This window comes from Trifolium pratense, linkage group LG1 (genome assembly GCF_020283565.1).
Source record: "Trifolium pratense cultivar HEN17-A07 linkage group LG1, ARS_RC_1.1, whole genome shotgun sequence".
Classification (NCBI taxonomy): Eukaryota; Viridiplantae; Streptophyta; class Magnoliopsida; order Fabales; family Fabaceae; genus Trifolium; species Trifolium pratense.
Window position 1 is genome coordinate 6,122,037 of NC_060059.1, and position 21,950 is coordinate 6,143,986.

At 34.3% G+C, this 21,950-nt stretch overlaps 4 protein-coding genes across 4 annotated transcripts; 1 reads left to right on the forward strand and 3 right to left on the reverse strand.

Annotated features, from left to right (window-relative positions):
* The first annotated feature begins 284 nt into the window (after nucleotides 1-284).
* LOC123895306 (leucine-rich repeat receptor protein kinase EMS1) lies at nucleotides 285-5,208 on the forward strand. The gene is made up of 2 exons (XM_045945563.1): nucleotides 285-3,545; nucleotides 3,643-5,208. Exons 1-2 carry the CDS (start codon nucleotides 1,103-1,105, stop codon nucleotides 4,968-4,970), a joined length of 3,771 nt encoding a protein of 1,256 aa, XP_045801519.1. The 5' UTR covers nucleotides 285-1,102; the 3' UTR covers nucleotides 4,971-5,208.
* Nucleotides 5,209-9,370: 4,162 nt separating this feature from the next.
* LOC123881398 (heat stress transcription factor B-2b-like) lies at nucleotides 9,371-10,606 on the reverse strand. Its single transcript, XM_045930083.1, has 2 exons — nucleotides 10,242-10,606; nucleotides 9,371-10,136 (listed from the first exon to the last, which is right to left on the reverse strand). Exons 1-2 carry the CDS (start codon nucleotides 10,464-10,466, stop codon nucleotides 9,492-9,494), a joined length of 870 nt encoding a protein of 289 aa, XP_045786039.1. The 5' UTR covers nucleotides 10,467-10,606; the 3' UTR covers nucleotides 9,371-9,491.
* A 2,038-nt stretch (nucleotides 10,607-12,644) lies between these two features.
* Nucleotides 12,645-13,016, reverse strand: LOC123902604 (zinc finger A20 and AN1 domain-containing stress-associated protein 12-like). Its single transcript, XM_045952373.1, has one exon. The coding sequence runs from the start codon at nucleotides 13,014-13,016 to the stop codon at nucleotides 12,645-12,647; it is 372 nt and encodes a 123-aa protein (XP_045808329.1).
* Nucleotides 13,017-18,489: 5,473 nt separating this feature from the next.
* LOC123902576 lies at nucleotides 18,490-20,417 on the reverse strand. Its single transcript, XM_045952343.1, has one exon. The coding sequence runs from the start codon at nucleotides 20,329-20,331 to the stop codon at nucleotides 18,970-18,972; it is 1,362 nt and encodes a 453-aa protein (XP_045808299.1). The 5' UTR covers nucleotides 20,332-20,417; the 3' UTR covers nucleotides 18,490-18,969.
* Nucleotides 20,418-21,950: the final 1,533 nt, after the last annotated feature.

Genomic DNA, 21,950 nt, shown 5'->3' on the forward strand with positions numbered 1-21,950 from the left:
GGTTAGTGCATCAACAAACACTTTTCTCCATTTGATGCCAAATCAAAGACAATTAAAGAAATCAGCGGACCATACTTTAAAGAAAAGTTAGAATATTAATTTGTAGTATGAGGATTAATGTAACCATAGCCGTGCAATGTGCTAATCACAACTTCAAGCCTAGCTAAGCTAGTCCTACAAAAATATTCTAATTATGGTACTAGTATTACTCCTAAAACAATTTGTTTATTTGAGGGATTAGTAGGGAAGAACATATTTATACCTAGTTTATCAAAGTGAGAAGAGACAAGGTTCCACAAATTAATGAAAAAGAGCTGGACCAAACCCGTGTTTTCTGATGAAGCTTAACCAATAAATTTGCTGTGTTTGGATATATAAATGGGTCGAATCATTTGCTAAACATCTACACTTATTTTTCTTTTGATTTGATGTAAACCTATACACCTACTCCTAAATTTATTTTCTGTTTCTTTTTTACTGTATGAATATATACACACTCATTTATCACAACTTTAGGCATTAACTATTTTTAAACTTATATTTGATTTTTTTTTGTTTTCTCTGGTATTCTTTTATTAAAGTGTCGGTTTTTTTTCTTTGATTTTGAAATTTTCACGTTATATTTTTATGTTATTAATTGCATTATTTTATTTTCTTTATGCATATTTTTTCCGACAAAATACACACCATCACAAATAAATAGAGGTAGAAAATATTTTTTGGGTGACACAAATGTTTTCTTTGATACAACTATATGACATTAGTGATCATTAATACATATACCCAAAAAATAACTAATGTGTGTAAGGATTGAAGTATTGCGTGTCCATATCGAACAAAGGATTTATTTGCCGTTATGAAGGTTAGAAATCACGTGAGTTGCGTGCTGCTTTCTGACACGTCCTTCTTCTTTTAGAACTACCACCGTGTACTGTACTCTCTCTCTCTCTCTAATGGCTTTCGTGCTTCTTCTACTACCACTACTACACTACACCACCCTTCTTCATTTCTCTTCAATGGCATCATTATTTGCATTCTCAACTACTCTCTCCAAATTCTTTTAAAATAAACACCAAAAACACACTCTTTTCTTCACTCATCCATGGCTTCTTCTTTCAACATTCTAGTATTCTCGTACCTTGTCGTTTTCAATTTCCAACTAAGTTACGCCATTAAAGACAAAAATGACCAAAACCCAGATAAACTTTCCCTTCTTTCTTTCAAAGGGTCTCTTCAAAATTCTCACTTTCTTTCTTCATGGCACCGTTCAACTCCTCACTGTAACTGGGTTGGTGTTACATGTCAACTCGGACGAGTCACTGAACTCCAACTTCCTTCTCTTTACCTCAGAAGTAACCTCTCTGTGTCTCTTTCGTCTCTGTCCTCTCTCTCGTCTCTCACTATACTCAACCTCGAGGATAATCAATTCTCCGGCGAAATTCCCGGTGAACTTGGTGGCTTGTTTCAGCTAGGAACACTTGACCTCTCCGGCAATGCACTCACTGGAGAAATACCGGAGAGTTTTGGAAACTTGACAAGACTTCAGTTTCTTGACCTTAGCAACAATTTTTTCTCAGGTTCTCTTCCGATTACTCTCTTCACCGGAACACTCTCTTTGATTTCTGTTGATATTTCAAACAACTCGTTTTCCGGCGAGCTTCCGGCGGAAATTGGAAACTGGAAGAACCTCACTGCACTTTACATTGGGTTAAACAAGTTGTCTGGTACATTGCCTAAGGAAATTGGTAAGCTTTCGAGGCTAGAAATTTTGTATTCACCTTCTTGTTTGATCGAAGGTCCATTACCTGAAGAAATGGAAAACCTTGAATCGTTGACTAAACTTGACCTTTCTTATAACCCTTTGAGATGTTCAATTCCAAAGTTTATAGGGAAGTTGAAAAAATTGAAAATTTTGAACCTTGTTTTTTCTGAGCTTAATGGGTCAATTCCACCTGAGTTAGGAAATTGTTCAAATTTAACTTCTGTGATGCTTTCTTTCAATTCTCTTTCTGGTTCACTTCCTCAAGAGCTTTCTCAGCTTCCTATAAAAACATTTTCAGCTGAAAAGAATCTTCTTCAGGGAGCTTTGCCTTCTTGGCTTGGAAAATGGGCTAATGTTGATTCTCTGTTGCTTTCTGCTAACCGTTTTTCTGGTGTGATTCCACCTGAGCTTGGGAATTGTTCTGTGATGGAGCATCTCAGTTTGACTAGTAACTTGTTGACAGGTTCTATACCTGAGGAGCTTTGTAATGCTGCTTCACTTTTGGAGATTGATCTTGATGATAACTACCTTAGTGGTACAATTGAGAAGGCTTTCGTTAATTGTAAGAATCTTACTCAATTGGGTTTGATGAACAATAAGATTGTTGGTTCTATCCCTAATTACCTTTCTGAGCTTCCTTTGATGGTGTTGGACTTGGATAACAACAATTTTAGTGGACAGATACCTTCTAGTTTGTGGAATTCATCAACCCTGATGGAATTTTCTGCCTCTAATAACCACTTAGAGGGTTCTCTACCTATGGAGATTGGGAATGCAGTTATTCTGCAAAGGCTTGTTCTTAGCAACAATCGTTTGATAGGTACTATTCCTAAGGAAATTGGAAGTCTTTTGAGTCTCTCAGTTTTTAATTTGAATGGAAACATGCTTGAAGGAAACATTCCGAGTGAGCTTGGTGATTGCATTTCACTCACTACATTGGACCTTGGAAACAATCAGCTCAATGGCTCTATTCCTGAGAAATTGGTGAAACTAAGTCAATTACAGTGCCTAGTTCTTTCTCACAATAATCTCTCGGGCTCTATACCTGCCAAAGAATCTTCCTATTTTCGACAGCTTACCGTTCCTGATTTAAGTTTTGTTCAACACATTGGTGTGTTGGATCTTTCGCACAATCAATTGTCCGGCACCATCCCTGACGAATTAGGAAACTGTGTAATGGTTGTTGATCTGTTGCTAAGCAACAACTTACTTTCTGGTAGCATTCCAAGATCATTCTCGCGATTGACAAATCTAACAACTTTAGATTTGTCTGGAAACTTGTTGTCAGGTACCATTCCACTTGAGCTTGGAGATGCTGTAACACTCCAAGGTTTATATTTGGGACAGAATCAACTCTCCGGTACAATCCCTGAAAATTTTGGAAAGTTGACTCGTTTGGTGAAGCTGAATTTGACAGGAAATATGCTGCATGGTCCAATTCCAATCAGTTTTGGGAACATGAAGGAATTGACTCACTTGGACTTGAGCTATAATGAGCTAATTGGTGAGCTTCCATCCATTATGTCGGGTGTGCAAAGTCTAGTTGGTCTTTATGTGCAGAATAACAGGCTTTCAGGCCATGTCGGCGAGCTTTTCTCAAACTCCATGACATGGAGGATTGAGACAATGAATTTAAGTTGCAATTTCTTCGACGGGAACTTGCCATGGTCTTTGGGAAATCTTTCCTACTTAACAATTTTGGATCTTCACAGAAATCTGTTGACCGGAGAGATTCCTTTAGACCTAGGGAATCTAATGCAACTTGAGTATTTTGATGTTTCAGGTAATCAATTAAGAAGCTATGTAGCCTAGTTAATTTGAATTACATAGATTTTTCTCAAAACAGATAATCTAATGCATTGAGTATTTTGATGTTTCAGGTAATCAATTATCCGGAAAAATTCCAGAGAAGCTATGCAGCCTAGTTAATTTGAACTACCTAGATTTGTCTCAAAACAGATTGGAAGGGCCTATTCCTAGAACTGGTATTTGCCAAAACCTATCAAGAGTTAGATTTTTGGGAAACAGGAACCTTTGTGGCCAGATGTTGGGAACAAATTGTGAGGTCAAAAGCATCGGTAGATATACATTGTTTAATGCATGGAGGCTTGGTGCAATTGCAATCACAGTCATACTAATAACCTTGATCTTTGCTTTTCTTCTGCATAGATGGATTAGCAGAAAGCAAAATGATCCTGAGGAACTCGAGGATCGGAAACTGCACAGTTATGTGGATCAAAATCTTTACTTCCTGAGCAGTAGCAGATCAAAGGAACCTTTGAGTATCAATGTAGCAATGTTTGAGCAGCCTCTTCTGAAGTTAACCTTGGTTGATATCCTTGAAGCTACAGACAATTTCAGCAAGACAAACATAATCGGAGACGGAGGTTTCGGAACTGTGTACAGGGCCACTTTACCAAATGGAAGAACGGTTGCTGTGAAGAAGCTTAGTGAAGCTAAAACGCAGGGTCATCGTGAGTTCATGGCTGAAATGGAAACCTTGGGAAAGGTAAAGCATCAAAACCTAGTTGCATTGCTTGGTTATTGCTCAATGGGTGAGGAGAAACTCCTTGTTTATGAATACATGGTAAATGGAAGCTTAGACCTTTGGTTGAGAAACAGGACCGGGGGACTCGAAATCCTCGACTGGAACAAACGTTACAAAATCGCGACTGGTGCAGCAAAAGGATTAACTTTCCTCCATCAGGGTTTTATACCTCACATCATTCATAGGGATGTTAAAGCTAGCAACATTTTACTAAATGAAGATTTTGAGCCAAAAGTTGCTGATTTTGGACTAGCAAGATTGATCAGTGCATGTGAGACTCATATCACAACTGATATTGCTGGAACATTGGGTTACATTCCACCAGAGTATGGACAGAGTGGAAGATCAACAACACGAGGTGATGTCTATAGTTTCGGTGTCATTTTACTTGAATTGGTGACCGGGAAAGAGCCGACAGGACCAGATTTCAAAGAGATTGAAGGTGGAAACTTGGTTGGATGGGTTGGTCAGAAGATCAAGAAAGGACAGGCTGCTGAAGTCCTCGATCCTACAGTTCTCGATGCGGATTCTAAGCAGATGATGCTTCAAATGCTTCAGATTGCTTGTGTCTGTCTCTCTGATAATCCTGCAAACAGGCCTACCATGTCTCAAGTGCACAAATTCTTGAAGGGGATGAAAGGTGGTATCAGAATTAACTAGTTTTAATTAAGTCCTCGTAGCTGATGTAGTATTAATAGTTGTTTATTAACTGCAAACTTTTTCTAACACAAGCTTAGAGCTGAATAATCTAATATAGACTGTGCTCATTGGAAGTTCTTGTTTGCAAAATAATTCATATTTCAAATGTTGACAAAGATGTAGCTCTTGCATAATCTGAGGAATATCTTGTTTACTCAGCCTAATGAAGAATGTAGTGAAATATAAATTCAGCTTGTTGTAGATTTCAGTAACATCGACATTCCATTATCTTACTCAGCAATGTACCAATCTTCTTATTTGTGTACCTTAATGCCCAAGTAAACTGGAAATTCTGTTATAGCAATAGTTTTAAATTTTAATTGCTACTTTTTTTTTTATAGACAAAAGTTGGTTTGTTGCTAGGGTGGGGGAAATGTTAGCATGGTACAAACTACCACCGTCTGCCTGAAACATTCAAAATGATTGAAAATCGCCGTAAACATTGGGCACCAGTTTTATATTTTTTAATTCAAAATAAACTGCTGGAAACAAGTGGCGAATTTCTTCTTCTTTTAGCGGTAATTTTGAAACTGCTGAAAATGACAACAGTTATATTTTATTTCTCGACCATAGTCACACTCATTTCTTCGATTTTTCTTGAGACTATATTCATTCTCTTTCCCTTCTCTCTACGATTTCTCATTACTCATATTCTTTCTTTTTTTGAATAAGTTTATCTTCTTTTAACATTTGTAATATTAAGATTTATTTAATAAGATTTGTATTATTTAAACAAATTTGAATTATGGTTTCCATAAATACAAATATTAAAGTGTGTTAATTCCGCACGTTTTGCGCCAATTTTTTCAGCGGTTTTAAACTGCCTCTTATTCTTACTAGATTAAAGAAAACTTGATTTTTATTTTATTGTTTTAAAACCGCCAGTAACTTTTGCCGTGAATTTCCGGCAATTTGGTCACAAGAAAAATGTCACTACAGTTTTCAACCATAAATTATCCGGCAGCTTAAAAACCACGGATAATTATACTCACCGACCATTTTTTTCCACTTTTCCGTAGGAATATCATAACCTTTTTTTAAAACAAAACTAGAGGAGGCTGAAATCTTTGATAATAACTCAACTGGCCCTCCGCGTTTCTTTTTGTGACGCAAAAAGTACACTAAAAACTCACTTCGGGTTCTATTCCCCGAATTTTTTTTTTTTGCCTTGGTTTGGGAGGATAAAAAATATGCAGACGGGAGAAGAGTAATTATCGAAATCTTTTTGGAGATGTCAATAATGGAAAGGAAAGGTTAGAAAGCAAATAAGCATAGGTTTATTAACGGTCCATCTAGCTAAAACATGAGCAACTATGTGACTCGGCAACTAACAAAATTAACACTTGCAATGGAATTTCTTTCTTTTTTTTGTGGTTTATGTATTGGGAATTTTAAACAAACGGTATCCGAAATTGAACTTGTTTACATATGTATTCTTGCCAAATTTTGCCAATATAAAATGACTGAAACTGAACTGTTTTACGTCATGTATGGCAACAGTCTTAATTAGTTTTATTTCTAGCTGAAACAAGAACAAAACAAAATATAGCTTTTGTTTAACACTAAATAAAATAGGTAAAAAAAAAAATGACAATTTTGAGCAAATCATATAAGCTTTTTGGTATTTTATGACAACAATTATGTTATTATAATTTCTTTATTATGTGGTTGTGTCATGTTATTTAATATTTGTCTAATTGTTATATTTAATAAAATTTATGTCATTATCTAATCATATAAGCTATTTGTGCCCGTGCGTTGCATGGATCCGATTACTAGTTTAGGTACATTTTCAATGATTCTTAATTATATTCAACTCATAAATACAATGTAACAGCAAAATTATTAAGTTATGGGAATTTTTGAAGGCTTGAAGTTGGTATCGATTCGGGGTTATCGTCATGTAAAACTCCAAGTTGATTCGATGGTGGTGGTGGTCTCTAATCAAGATTCAAAATATTTTGGGATTATTGACTCACAGTTTTTTAAAAATGTCTTTTAAAATTCCACAAAAGCAGTATATTCTCACAAAGTCCCCTGACATTCACTATTTAAGAGGAACAATGATTGTATCCGTCTTCTCTCCTTCATTTCCATTATCAAAGAACATTAATTGCTCGATACTTCTCTGACACGCGTATCGGATAAATATCTAACACGTATTGGTATCGGTAATTTCTTTTTTAAAAAATAATATTGAATTCAATTCAAGAATGAATGACTGAATGAATGGCTCCTTAAGACGAATCTCACTTTTGCTATAGTAACGATTAAATTCAATTTCTTGTCCACGACTCATCACGTAGCTTAGATCTGCCATCAGGGAAACAACACTCTTGCAGCTCAGATATTCCATCAGGGAAACAACACAACACTCTTCCAGCGCAAATCTGCCATCAGGGAAACAACATTCTTCCAGCTCATATCTGCCATCATGGATGCTGTACGGCTTCTCCTTAGCCGATTTGTTAAGGTGTTTGAGGAAGAAATTCAAAATGATAAAGTTGCTTTTACTACAACTATAAATGAATTTTCAGAATAATATGGGAAATAATTTAGATACATAAATCAACTTCGTTTAGCCGGCTTGCATAACGATCGGATAAGGGGAATTTGCCACAACTATGAAGCCGCAACTTGCATAGTTATCATCAAATATCCCCTTCACAACTTCAACGTGGGAATGGGGACTTTGAGAGTGGGTGGTGAGGGTGGTTATATCGCCGAAGCTCATCTACAACATAGGCGAGTGTTGCAACATTAACAACTCATTATCGGTGGTTAAAACAATTGATTTATAATTTAAAAAAATTAATTATATTTATTAAGTGTCTTTGTTTAGATTCATAGAAAAAAGCATTTCACTCCATTTATTTTCATTCATTATTATTGAGTAATCTATTTATAGTAATAACAACTTATGTATCCCTGTTCATATGTTTACGTCAACCCAAATGTCGTCTTCGAAAACTAGCTAAGACATGTGTAGTGTTAGTATTGTGTTTTCGAATATTCAAATCAAAGCTGCCATCATGGATGCTGCCCGGCTTCTCCTTAACCGGTTTCTTAAGGTGTTTAAGGAAGAAATTAAAAATGATGAAGTTGCTTTTACTACAATCCTAACACTAAGGTGGTGTATAACATATCTAGACAATCCTTAAACTTTATTCGAGGTGAAGAAATTCGATCATGCGAATGCAGCTAGAATCAAAAAAAGTATGGTTGTGTAATAAAAGAAACGTATAGGTTGTCATGTGCTTATTTAATAGCTTTGAAGATTGATAGAAAACTACTTATTAGACCTTACGAGGCTAACACTCATTGGAAGATGTTACAAATTGATGAAGTAGATAGAGAGGTTGATTGCTTGAAAGAGTTTAATGTAATTCAAGTAATTTAAAACTTAAAACTTTGCACTTTTAAATTAAGATCCGAAATTTGTGTTTTTTATTTTAATTATTTAAATCAAATTTGTGCTTTCTTTATTTTAGGAACGGTTGAAATCACCATATCATAGTATCAAGCTTCAAATCAGGGATCAACCGCGACAAATAGCGTATTCAGAACAAATGAAGCGTTAACCAAATATTATTGAAAGTTTGTATTTACGGAAATGATAGTTACAGCGAATGATTTTATCACGAACACACATGATAACCACACAAAAATTTAATGTTAAAAGGACTCTAAAGTGTCCCAAACGGTTAACCACACTCACACACATGTAAGATAAAACCGCAAATCGAACCAAACCAAACCGAAAACCGCAAAAACCGCATTTGGTTTGGATGTATTTGGATGGCTTTCTTACTCAACCGCAAACCGCAAAAACCGCAAAAATCGCGGATAACCGCAAAAACCGCATTAAGTTACTATTATATATTTATATTCCAATATCGTAAAAGAAAATATATTTATATTCCAATATACATGCCCAATTACCAAGTCAGTCGACCAAATTAATCGAACTTCAAGTTGTTTTTATTTTTTGTACTGAAATTTTATTTTGGTGTTGTAATGTTATTTTAAATAAACAAATTTTATCGGTACCGTGATGTTATTTTGAAAATTCAATTTTTTTATATATTTAAAATTGTAAGTTACTATAATGTTATTTTGGATAAATAATTTTTGTTGGTACTACAATGTTATTTTGGAACTTCAATTTTTTATTTTTTTTTTATGCTTTAAATTGTTCGGTACAATCGTTATGTTTTAAACCGCACCAACCGAACCGATCCAAACCGCATTGGTTTGGTTTGGTTTGGTTTGGATGACTTTTTAAAAATCAACCGAACCAAACCGAACCGCATGCATTTTTATCTCGCGGTTAGGATGACTTTTATGCTCAAAACCGAACCAAACCGCACCGCGATCACCCCTAAAGATAAACGTGCGTCTCCGTGCTTAAGGACTCATATTGTCTCTAAACGGACCCTAAGTTAATCTAAAGTGTTCCTAATCCGTCTAAAGTCACACGTGTCAATTACATACACTCTGATTCTCTCTATAGCACCGATTTAGCCACAATTTTTTCCTCTTTCCACTATTAATTGAATCCAATGGTCCTGCTTTCATATCCGCATGAACTGGTTGATGCAGGCTCAACACCGTATTATCCTCAATACACCGTCCTTCTTCTCTCCCTCGTTTCGTACCTAGCGTCACCCCAAACAGTTTCGGGTTTATTTCCTCCACTGCCATCGTAGCTGCATCTTCTCCGTCGCACCGATTATCCGGTAACAAATGAAGCGTCGAACAACACTCTTTTCCTTGAGATTTGACATAATTTGACAAAAGATTGAATATATTGTTGTAGAGCGATTTTATGTCCTCTATTTCCTTCGTTAACTGCATATTCTCTTTTCTCAGCCTCTGGTTCTCATCCAAAATCTCCGCCGGCGCAATCGACGGCGAAGAATTCGAAGAAATAACCTGCTCATCCCCTGAGATTGACGGTGACACAATCGTCTTCGCCGTCGGAACAGCTGTCGTTGCATTTGAAGCCACCGCCGGCGATGCTGAAACGATTTTCCGTCTCTGAATATCAGAGAGAAGACGTTTCTGACCTCTTCGGAAACATTCGTTAGAGAATTCCCACCGATCAGGTGCAACTTTTTTAAATCCCTAAAAATTAACAAAAAGAAGTAACACAATTTAAAAATAATCCAAATAGAAAAATGAGAATTAATTAATAATTAAATAAGTATGATAATGGTGATGATGAATTACATAAGTGTTGAGTTGGCGAACGAAGCTGGAGAAATTGTTATGTTTGAAATATTTGGGAAGCAAATCTCTAGCGAAAACGGTAGGATTCCAAACGATGAAGGAAGTTCCAGTATCGTTCCATGAAATCACGTCGTTGATGGCGCGGTCATCAACGAGATGGTATGTTTTGGTGAGAAATGGCGTGGGAGTGGAGGAATTGGTGTTGTGTTCCGCCGACGGAGCCATGGGGAAGAATCTATAGCTACCAATAGAGAACGGTTTTTTATGGTGATAGTTCTAGAAGGTTCGGGAGAATGGAATTAGAAGAAAAAGGAAAGATTACGGAGATGAATGAATAAAATAGATAGGTTGGAAAAGAACAAATTAATTACGTTACGTCATTTTTTCTCGCGAAACTTCCTTTCCCATGTGGAGATGGATTTAAGATAAGGAAGAAACTTCTACACTATTGCTTTTTTAGAAAAATAACAAAAAACAAATTAATTCTGGGTTCATGTAGTATAGTAGTAGTAATTGAATGAGCATGAAAATTGGAAAAATATCTAGCCGATATATTAAAAAAATGGATGGATTGATTTCCTTATCTCACTTCTAGAAAATTCCGTTAACATTTCATAGCTTAGAAACTGTAAAAAAAAAAAAAAAACTTAGAAATAAAAATTCGATGTATGAGAATATTCACTTATATTTAAATTAAAAAAAAAAATCCACAAATCGTAGCTCAACTAGTAAAAATATCGAAATTTTTGTGTTGGACGTCGGGACCGAAGTTCGAACTCTCGTCACTTCACTTTGTATGTGTGAATTTTTTATGATTTTATCTTTTCGTCTATAAAAAAAAAAAAAAAAACTCTTACATTCTTGTGATGAATGGCTTTGTGTTCCCCTGCATATATTATGAGAATATTCACTTATATTTAGATTAAAAAAACAAACAAATGGTAACCTATTTTATTTTATCTCCTCCACTCATGTCTACTTTAGAACTCTACGTACGCCACTCGTCACTTCGTCAAAAAAACAAAACTCTACACCACTCGTCACTTATTCGGTAAAATTACTTTTATAAAAAAATTGGTAAACTATTTGATCAGAAGTGAAACTTCAAGATTAAAGTTGAGAATATTTGTAGATGTTTTGACGTTAAAGTTAGTAAGAGAGGGCGTGAAGTGAGAGACATTTGGGTAGAGGTTTCGTACATGAGTCTTTCTTGAGAACGGGTATTTATTAGGTTATTTACCGATCCCCAATCATTGACGAGAAGACTTTTACATATTGTTCGTCAATGATTGATTTGGGTTATGGAAGACGGAGATTCTATTCGATGCGATCAGAGGATGTGGAGTTTCGAATTTTGCCCATTAGATCTTGCAATTTTGGGCCAAGAGGATTGGCAAACATCATCCCCTCTCAATTCACTCCAGAATAATATGCTTTCAAACAAACTTTTATGTTTGTCAGATTTTCAAAAAAATTTAAAAAAATTTAGACTTCTCAATCTACTTTGAACATGTTGAGAGACCTAAAAAGAATTTTTCTTCAAAATTTCATACTCTAAAACAATAGCCCGTTACCAACTTACCACCTCTAAAGACATCAATCTTAGAAGTACTTGTTCTTTTTTCATACTTAATTTTAAGAAAAAGAAAATCGTTAGATAAGTTATATAAATTTATATGCACTATTTGGATTAAAGTTTTTTACATATACATTCAATATCATTATATCTCACAAGTAACTAATATAACAATATAATAATACTACTAGCTACTATGATATAATTTAATTAGATGTGTATATTTAAAACAATTAATAAAGGAGATATATACGAAATTAAAATCTTTGATATTTTTTGAAATAGTTTTTTTTTTTTTTAAAAAAAATTGTTATATAACCCCATAAAGAAATTATGAAGAGTTTTCTTTGTCAGAAATTGTTAATAAGAGAAATACAACTTAGCTTAATTGGATGAAATGTCGAAATTATTAGGTTGGATGATGACCGAAATTCGACCTAAGTTTTGTCCACGTATATATTAATTTGACCGAATTGAAAGAAAGAAATATATGTCCATGAAGAATAAAATATTCACGATTCTTAATTATAAGAAACTCAAAATAAAAATAAATATACACCATCAAATTTTTTTAGAAGAAAAACAAAATTTATTAATAAAAGGAATAAAGAGATACTCAAAGTTTCAAATCCTTACAACAAGATCGATCCAACATCATAATAGAAGTATTCTACCCACGTTCTATGAAGGGTTGCAGAGCTCCCATCCAATCATGTGCTCGAAAATCGGACGGAAATAAAAGGATAAATTCAGCAACACAACAACCTACTAACACCACCTAACCAACATGAGATCCCACCCTACTACCACTATCAATTTATCATATCTTAGACTCGGTATTCTAACTTATCAGCTATACATAATGGATTTTGTTTTTCCAATATTTTGCGACCAATCTCCTTGAGATTCACTTTGCATGCATGTTTCTCTGGGTATCTATGCATTCCACAAAACACGTCCCCGCAACGGCAATTGAAACCTAGTAGTCCCACTTTTTTGTTGCAACTGTTGCACCTATTTTTCTTCTTCATCTTCTCATTGTCATTGAGAGAAATAGCTTTCATATCATCACAAATATTCTTAAGATTTGGTTTGGCAATGTTTTCTTTGAGATACTCGTTGTAACACTTTGAACAAAGGTTCTTAGTTGAAGGAGAACCATAAAAACCACAACCATTAGCACAAAGTGATGGAGCCATGTTGTTTCACTTGGTTAAAAAATTTGGAGAAAGGGAGAGGTTTATGAAGAAAATATTCAAAGCTTGAAAGTGTTAGATGAATGAATGGTTGAATAAGTTGTGTTAATTTATAAGGTAATCCCAAGATGGGTTATCACTAATAAATAGCCCAGTCACTAGGTAACTAACTCTCATACAATTAAGCAATATTCGTTATCCAACTCTATTTTTAAATGAGTTAGGATCCGTTGACACCAGGTGTCAAACTTTAATTTGACACCAAATCTCAACCGTCTATTTCTTTTAATCAAAGGCTAATAATAGTTTCCTATATTAACTTATGTGTGTATCTATTTAGGATATTCCTTATTTTTAGGTTGCATATAAATTTGATTTGTTGTTCTACCAAAAAAAAAATTGATAAACGTTCTACCAAAAAAAATTAATTTTTTTGTTCTACCAAAAAAAAAATTAATTTGCTGATCTACAATAGTAAATTGTTGTTATCCCCATCATTACTATTCTCCTTGTGTTTTCATTTTCCTTTGCTTAACTGTCAATGTCAATTGCAAACTATGCACATAAACAACCTACTACCAAACTCAATTTAATTAAAATGGTTTTCTATACTAAAACCAATAAAATTGAATTTTTATACTCATATATACCATGATTGATGATTCATATATGTACTTGCTTTCAATGATTTATAACCTATATGACCAATAGATTCCTAAACTCAATTCATACACCATGGGAATGAAAACGCAAAGGGGAATAGTAATGTTTGGGGAGATTGAATAACAATAAATCAATTTTTTTTCTAGAGCAACAAATTTTTATTTTTTTTATTTGAACAATATTATTTTTTTGGTAGAACAACAAATCAAATTTTTATGCAACCTAAAAATAAGGAATCTCCTAAATAGATACACACATGAGTTAATATAGGAAACTATTATTAACCTTTGATTAAAAGAAATAGATGGTTGAGATTTGGTGTCAAATTAAAGTTTGACACCTGGTGTCAACGGATCCTAACTCTTTTTAAATATATCTTTATCTTTTTGTTTATAAGATAAATGAAAATTCTATCATTTATCCATCATGTATTTTTTTTCACAATTATTTCAAAACGTTCAACAATTTTTTTTATCACAAATGCCTAATTTTTTTTTTAAGAAGTCAAAAGAAAATATTATATTCATTATAAATTGAATGAAAATTCTATCACTTATCCATCATATATATCTTTTACAATTCAAAAAAACCCCAACCTTTTTATTGCAAATGCCTAAATAGTATCTTTATCTTTTTGTTTTTCATTATAAAATTATAAATTAAAAGAAAATTCTATCAGTTATCCATCATACATACATTCTATTGTAAAAGTTGTTCAATTATTTCAGCATTAGAAAAAAACAATGCAGTCTCTCCGTTTCTTTTAAGTGTCGTTTTAGAATAATTTTTTTGTTTCTATTAACTGTCATTTTAATAGTTTAAAGTGACAATTTGTCAATTATACCATTATTTTCTCACTAACTACTACTTCACATTTTCCATAAAATTAATTCATTCTTTCCCAATAACTACATTTTTTTTTTCTTTTCAAAATGAAGGTATAATAGAAGAAATAAAAACTAGAACAATCTACTATCTTAGCTGGAGAGTTTTATGCTAAAACTTAAAAAGGAACGAATGGAGTAATTATTTTCATCCTAACAAATATTAAACTTGAAGTTGCAGCCTTGTAGTTGTAGGTGCCCTGCAAAGCCAGTAACTAGCATAAAGACTGACTTGAGAACTGATGAACTCGCGTCATTACTTGTCAATTTAAGTTGATTTGAGTAAGATTAGAGCAATATGGAAGCTTTTGGACCCAAAACGGAGGAAAAATGAGAATTAAGCTAAGGTTTCTTGGGAAGCAAGTTAGTGGAAGTAAACAGGAGTAGCTCACTGGTATCTGCGCATGATGCGCAAGAAAGTGGCGCATGATGCGCCAGAAATCAAGATTGGCCTGAGGTCTCTGGAAGCTGCGCACGATGCGCAGGACAATGGCGCATGATGCGCCATAAGTGATGAAGTTGGAGGAAGCTGCGGGAAGATGCGCAGGAAAGGGAAGAAATGTGGTCTCCCGGGTTATTGCGCACGATGCGCAGGAACGAGCACATGGTGCGCCAATTTGGACCAATGGTTGCTTGACACGTCAGCAGGCGCATCATGCATAGATGGGAGGCGCATGATGCGCAGATCGGTAAGGAAAAAGTATAAAAGACTTGTTCTTGCACCCGTTGAAAGGTTCGGATTTTTTGGCAGAGAATTGGACTTTTGAGTATTTTGAGGTGTGAATCTCGATTTCCCTTGTTTTGTGGACGAATTCTATCAGATTCCTTCATGGATCCTTCTCTACACAAGCTTGTGATGGAGATAGCTCAAATTGATATGAAGAACTAGAATTCTCAGGGTTGGATCTAGATTAGGAATTGAATGATGTAATTCCCTTCGTAGACCTTCTTATGATGTAATGAATTCCTCAGTTCAAGTATAATTCAATGAATTGTGAGTTTAGTTGAAATTGATTTTAGATTGCATTTGTTATGAGAATATTAAATGAAGTTGGACTGAAATTCATTGGGCACTAGTTTAATCTTTAGAGATCTTGATTGAATTGGTTCATAGGTTAACAGACTTAATTCCTCCATTGATCAGAGGTTCTACCAAGAAATTGGGAACCTAAGTTCAATGGTGAGGATGAACTAATCAAGAAATTGATGTTCATCACCAAGGTTAACCTTATCATAATACTTGAGGAATTTGTGTTGCATCAAGGTTGTTTACTTGGAATTGCATGATTCAAGGACTTTTCTATGATCTAGCCTAATTTTCCTACTTGATCTTACCAAACTTTGCCTTAATTTTGCGTTACTATTTTGAAAAGAAATCTTTCCCCCAAATCATGTTTTCGTTTGTTCAATTACGTATTAGATTCAATTGTTTGTACGAATTTTGACAATCCCTGCGAACGATATTTTTATTACTTGACGATAGTTGTATACTTGCAATTTATTCATCAAGAACCACTGTCGTCTCAACTCAGTATAGTGAGTGTCTGATTCAGGCTAATAGTCTATTTTGCTAACCAGATTTGGATCATCCGCAGCCACTGGACGGTACTGTGGGATCTTAACCTTTATTTCCATCAAATATTCGTAGTCAACACCATAGTACAATTGATGGACGGTTTAAAGCAGCGCAGAACATAAGTTACACAGCTAAAAACCCTACCTTACATTAACTAAACCAGGTGATTTTTGTGTGTGCAATCTACCTCTTTCTTGTCTTTTATATATTTTCTTACTAGGGCTAAATTTTTCTCTGGTTTTGTAGTTTGGAGATTTGATGCCAATAATTGCCTACCTTTTGTCAACAAAAATAAATAAATGGCTATCTTAAATGATTCAGAATCTGAGTTTCATTGTTGGTTAAGATTGCATACCTCATGTAAACCACATGTGCCGGTATCAATTTTCCATACAGATGCCACAAATTGAACAGAAGATAATGTCAGTCAGCATGAAAATAAGTCTCGTTGGCAGTGACCACGAAGGAATAGCCAAGTGATTTGGGTTGAGACACCGAAGAAGTTTTATGAGTTCAATCCAACAACTAACATTTCCCCCACCCTACCAACAAACTAACTTCTGTCTATAAAAAAAAGTCTTACTGACACTCTCATCCCTAGAAGCAAATAAAATTTAACACTAGAAAGTATAAATTTACTTGGGCATTATGATACAGAAGATTGGTACATCATGGAGTAAGATAATAGAATGAACCACCTTGCTTGCAATACTAAACAAACAAAACAAATTAAAGTCGATCAAAACTTGAGTACATCCATGATCCCAACCAAAAATAATGTTATACACTACAACTTTCCAAGTACCAGCCACAATAATCAGACTACATATTATCAGTTGTTTTAGTTTCTCTACTTTCAAAAAAACAATATAACTTAATTGTATTCATGAAACAAAAATGAATCTTGAGATAAATGTGGGATGTGTTAAGAATAAAATAAGCATTTGTTTACAGTATGATGACATAATGAATACTATAAAACATTTTAGTTTTCCATCAAACTCCAGCATGAATGTTAGAAATTGATTGAAAATGACCTATAAAATGGAATTGCAACACTTGCCTAAAGTCATTAGTTTATGCACTGCCTCAAAATGCAATTTACTCTGTAAATGTCACATCTAGAAGGCTGCAAAGGAGCATCATAAAACTTCAGAATGGAAAAAAAAAAATACCAATCTGGGTTGGGTTTACACCAGAAACTTGCACACAGCATTGTTTTGATAGACACGACACATTATAACTGCAACAGTCCAGGTTAACACTATCCTAGAATCTGGAATGGCCAACTATATGGCACCTCATGCTTAAGCAGTTATGCTCAAAGGCATATGTATTCTCAAAGCAATCCATAGAAGCTGAAGCTAAAACAAACAATGCTACATTTTTTGTACAAACGGGTTGGCATAAAAAGCACTACTCAAAATGAAAAAGCTCTCTAATGACTTGAATGCACATGCAATGCAAGCATAAATTTGGCAAAATATATAGTAACATAACAGTTGAAGATAGCCCTCTCAATTAGAATTAAAAAAATAGTGAGTTGATTTCAGGATTTCATTTGGTACCATAATCCTAAAAAGGTACAGCATGAACATGTGATAAACTTATTGTGCAAACACATAATCAATTATTATCAATTTTAGATCTTGAAACATGCTATCAAATGAATTTGATGCTCATACGTAATTTCAGTTTAATAAATGGGTGTTCTCAAGGTGTATCCTCCCTGAAATAGTTTGTAGATGTAGTGAACTCTTTTGGGGGAGAAAAATAGCTATAACAGTGTTCTTCCAAAACATTTTTACTCAGAGTAGAAAACAATTATGAACAGAAAGCATATTGCGAAGTTAACACCTCAAAATGCATAGATTTCAAATCTCCAGTTACACACTGGCCATTCTTACAGCAGAAATTAACAGGGCAATAGATTTACACCAAGATATAATAGTTATTTGTTTCTTTATTTATTCATCACAATTCCAAAACTAAATATCATGTTACAAACACATCTTGTGTTCATAATTATACTTAAATTAAATATGCCACTATTAATCTATTATACATGCAATAAAGACTATAGTAATAGTAAAACTAACATAGAACTTGAAACAATTTAACATTCATCATCAAGGGGGTTTAAATTTATTTTAGACCCTGATGCCTGTACTCTATTTCATTTCCATTCTTTATACATTGTTGTCATGTAGGCGAAGAAAAATAACAGATGATGGCACATATATAGTAAGTTAGTAACGCTATATTTGGACAAGAAACAACTAAAAGAATGCCTTCAAAAGTGTTTCCAGCAAAAATATGAAACATGGTCTCCAAAGAGTAAGACTACAAGAGGTCAAAAAAAGGATGATGAATAAACACGACAAAGTTTAGTTAAAGGGAACTACACATATGACAAATGGCTAATACAGAGTGCTAAGCTTGCCCATCACATAACATGACGTGCAGGCAATATTTTCTAGCTATAGATTACCAATATATATTATATACTGCATACCTCTAATTTATATATAAATAATTTTGCATGAAATTTTGAAGGGAATGTGAAATGTCATATAATTCCGGTCTTTCTATTGTTAGTTTATTCCATAAGACTCTCATGTCGAATAACTACATTAACAACATACAAGTCAGTCATATGATATCTGAATGTTTTGAAGTTACCTGTCCTATAGAATCATAATGAGTAGACTAACCTGCAAAACTTTTGCTATGAATCCAATAATCTTCTCACTCTTCTCAACATTCTAAAAAAATGTGTTCAACATACAACAAAAGGCTCACCCAATAAAATTGTGCTTTAAAAAACAAAGGCTCAAGAAACATACAAAATACAATGGCGATGCAGTAAAAGGATCACCGAAGAGAATATTGCCGACAGAAAGGTTACCCACCAAGCCAAAAACAATGCAACCTCTTTGAAAAAAGCAGAGCTAGGCAATGCCAATGGAAAATTTCCAAAGGAAGGACCATCAATCTGAGACAAGCCAAGAAAGATAAGTACCAAAACAGGAGGGCCAAGAAATTGCAAAACCACAAGGCACAAATAGTGATTATGCAGGAACATCTTCGCTCTACTATAATCCAAGTCAGGAACCTTGCTACCATGAAGCCTTTGGTACCAAGACAACAAAGCTTCGTTGAGATACATTTGCATATTAGCCCTTAAAGCCACAATCTGCAACAAACTTGATCCCAATAAGCACCAGCGCCGAAAGTTGTCAAAATCAGATGACAGAAACCCCACATTCCCTACCAATCTCTCAGCATTACCAACTTCCCTCATTGTCGCACTATTTCCCATACTGTAATTGTAGTTTTTATTTACGAAAACTTCAGACAACGGAGTAATCCATAATAAAGCCACTAAAATAAGCAAGATTTGATTTGCATAAAGGATCACACGGTTATAAAATCCACAAGTTATCATTGACAAATTGCAACGAAGCTGATCGGTTCCAAGCCAAAAAGATCTTGCACTTCTTACAGCAGGAATGAACAAGAAACAAGCAAGACAACCCATCATTGCAGATATGAAAACCCTCCAAAACCCATCAACAGAAACCCCAAAATCAAAATCCAAAACCAAAGAAGCAACCTCAGGAACCAAAAGCAATCCTAAAAACGCCCCTAAAACCCCAAAAACAATACTTAATTGCTTCTCTGATCTTCTTGACGCAGATCTCTCAAACGTGACCTTAAAAAGTAGCATCCCCCAAGTATAAAGACTGAAAATTGATAGCAGAATCGGAACAAAAACCCCATTTGCCAACAACCCATTATTCTCTGAACAATCCAAAAACCAATGAAGCAAAATAGAAAAAAGGGCAACAAAAGAAACAGTGAAAGCAACGATATACTGATCGATATAAAGACGAGATTGAAGGTGACTTTGATCGAGCTTTATCCTGAAGATCTGAGCATTGTTTTCGTCGAAATCGACCTTGTCCTTTGACTTGTTCCTCTTTCTGAGCTCCGTGGAAGAAGGTTCGGTTCCGGGGCGGCGAATGGCGGCTTTGAGACCATTGGATTGGGGTTGGGAATCAGGGTGGATGTAGGTTTGGAGAGCGTAGAGGAAGAGGATTGGGATTCTGAAGAAAGATAGAGTTATGGTGAGGATGATGGAGAGTGATGCGTGAAGCAATGGGTTCTTGTATAACAGCACCAATTGGAGCATTGTGGTTGGTGTTTGTTGTTAGCTGAGTGAAAAATGGCGTTACTTGCAGGTTTTCTGTTACAAAGACTCTTTTGTGCTTGTCTTAATGCTTCATATACAGGGCCAATGCTAGGGTGGGAGACCATGACATGTCTCTCACCGGTGCACCATATGATATGTGGATTGGATTGAATGTGTACATGATATTATGGTGTACTGTCAGTATTATATTATTTATTAATTTTTTTGAAAAAAAAAGTTTTCAATTTTTCCGGATAAAATTTTTCTATTTTTTTTTGGAAAAAAAATTTCGGTTTTTTTTTTCGAAAAAAAAGTTCCAAATTTTTAAGGAAAAAAGTTTCGATTTTAGAAAAAAACAATTCCGGAGTCTTTGCTGAACAAAAAAGTTTTCGTTCTTTTTTCAAAAAAAAAAGTTTCGGATATTTTCCGAAAATAAAGTTTCCGATTTTTTTTCTGAAAAAGATCCAATATTTTATTCGGAAAAAAAGTTTCAAATATTTTCTATTTTTTTACTCTTTTTTGTATCGACAATAATTTTTAGGTGAACATTTCGAAACTATTTTTCCCAAAAAATCGGAAACTTTTTTTGGGAAAAATCTGAACTTTTTCCATAAAAAAACAAAAACTTTTTTTTTTTGAAAAATATCCGAAACTTTTTTCCCGAAAAAAGAACGGAAAATTTTTTTCCCAGAAAAACTCTGGAATTGCTTTTATGTGAAATCGAAATTTTTTCCCCCAAAAATCAGGAACTTTTTTTCCAAAAGAAAAAATCGAAAATTTTGTGCCCGAAAAAAAGATAGAAAACTTTTTTCCAGAAAAATTTAAAACTTTTTTTTTTCAAAAAAATATAAATAATATAATACTGACAGTACATCATAATATCATGTACACATTCAATCCAATCCACATATCATATGGTGCACCGGTGAGAGACATGTCATGGTCTCCCACCCTAGCATTGGCCCATATACAGGTCTTAATCATTTATTTGCTTCAAAAAAAAAAATTCTTAAACATTTATCATCTTTTAAAGCCTTAAATATGAAAACGGTACCACATTGTTTTGATTTTAGCCCCTGCAAAAAAAAAAAATTTAGTCACCATAAAATCTCAAAACTTTTTAAAAAGTCCGTTTGCTAAATTTTTTGCTGACATGTCAAATTGTTGTTGATGTGGCAGATGCTGAGTACCATTTTTGATGACGTCGATATTTAATCTAATTTTCATTTAAATTGCAATGAACAACTTTGCGAAGGAACGAAGTGTCAATTGGCTCTTTAAAAGCCAGAATAGGCTGATCAGGGTGCTTTGGAAAAAGGTTTCAACGAACTTCGGATCTTTCTAAGGAGTGAAAGGATCCAAGAAAGTACAAGAAGTAGAATCATAGTTATAGAGAATTAGTACCCGAGAGGCCGAGACAGCCAAAAGGACTCGAATGACCTCTTCTTCATCTGTATTCTTAACGATAAAGTTTTGTGGAGATGAATAGGAAGGTTGAAAAGTCATCGTCAAATAACCCACACGATTTACGTGGAAAAAGAGTTGGATTTGACGGTTATGGCTATTCCCTAGGTGAATTAATGTGGTAATGCGCCTATTACTGGGCATTATGATTGTGA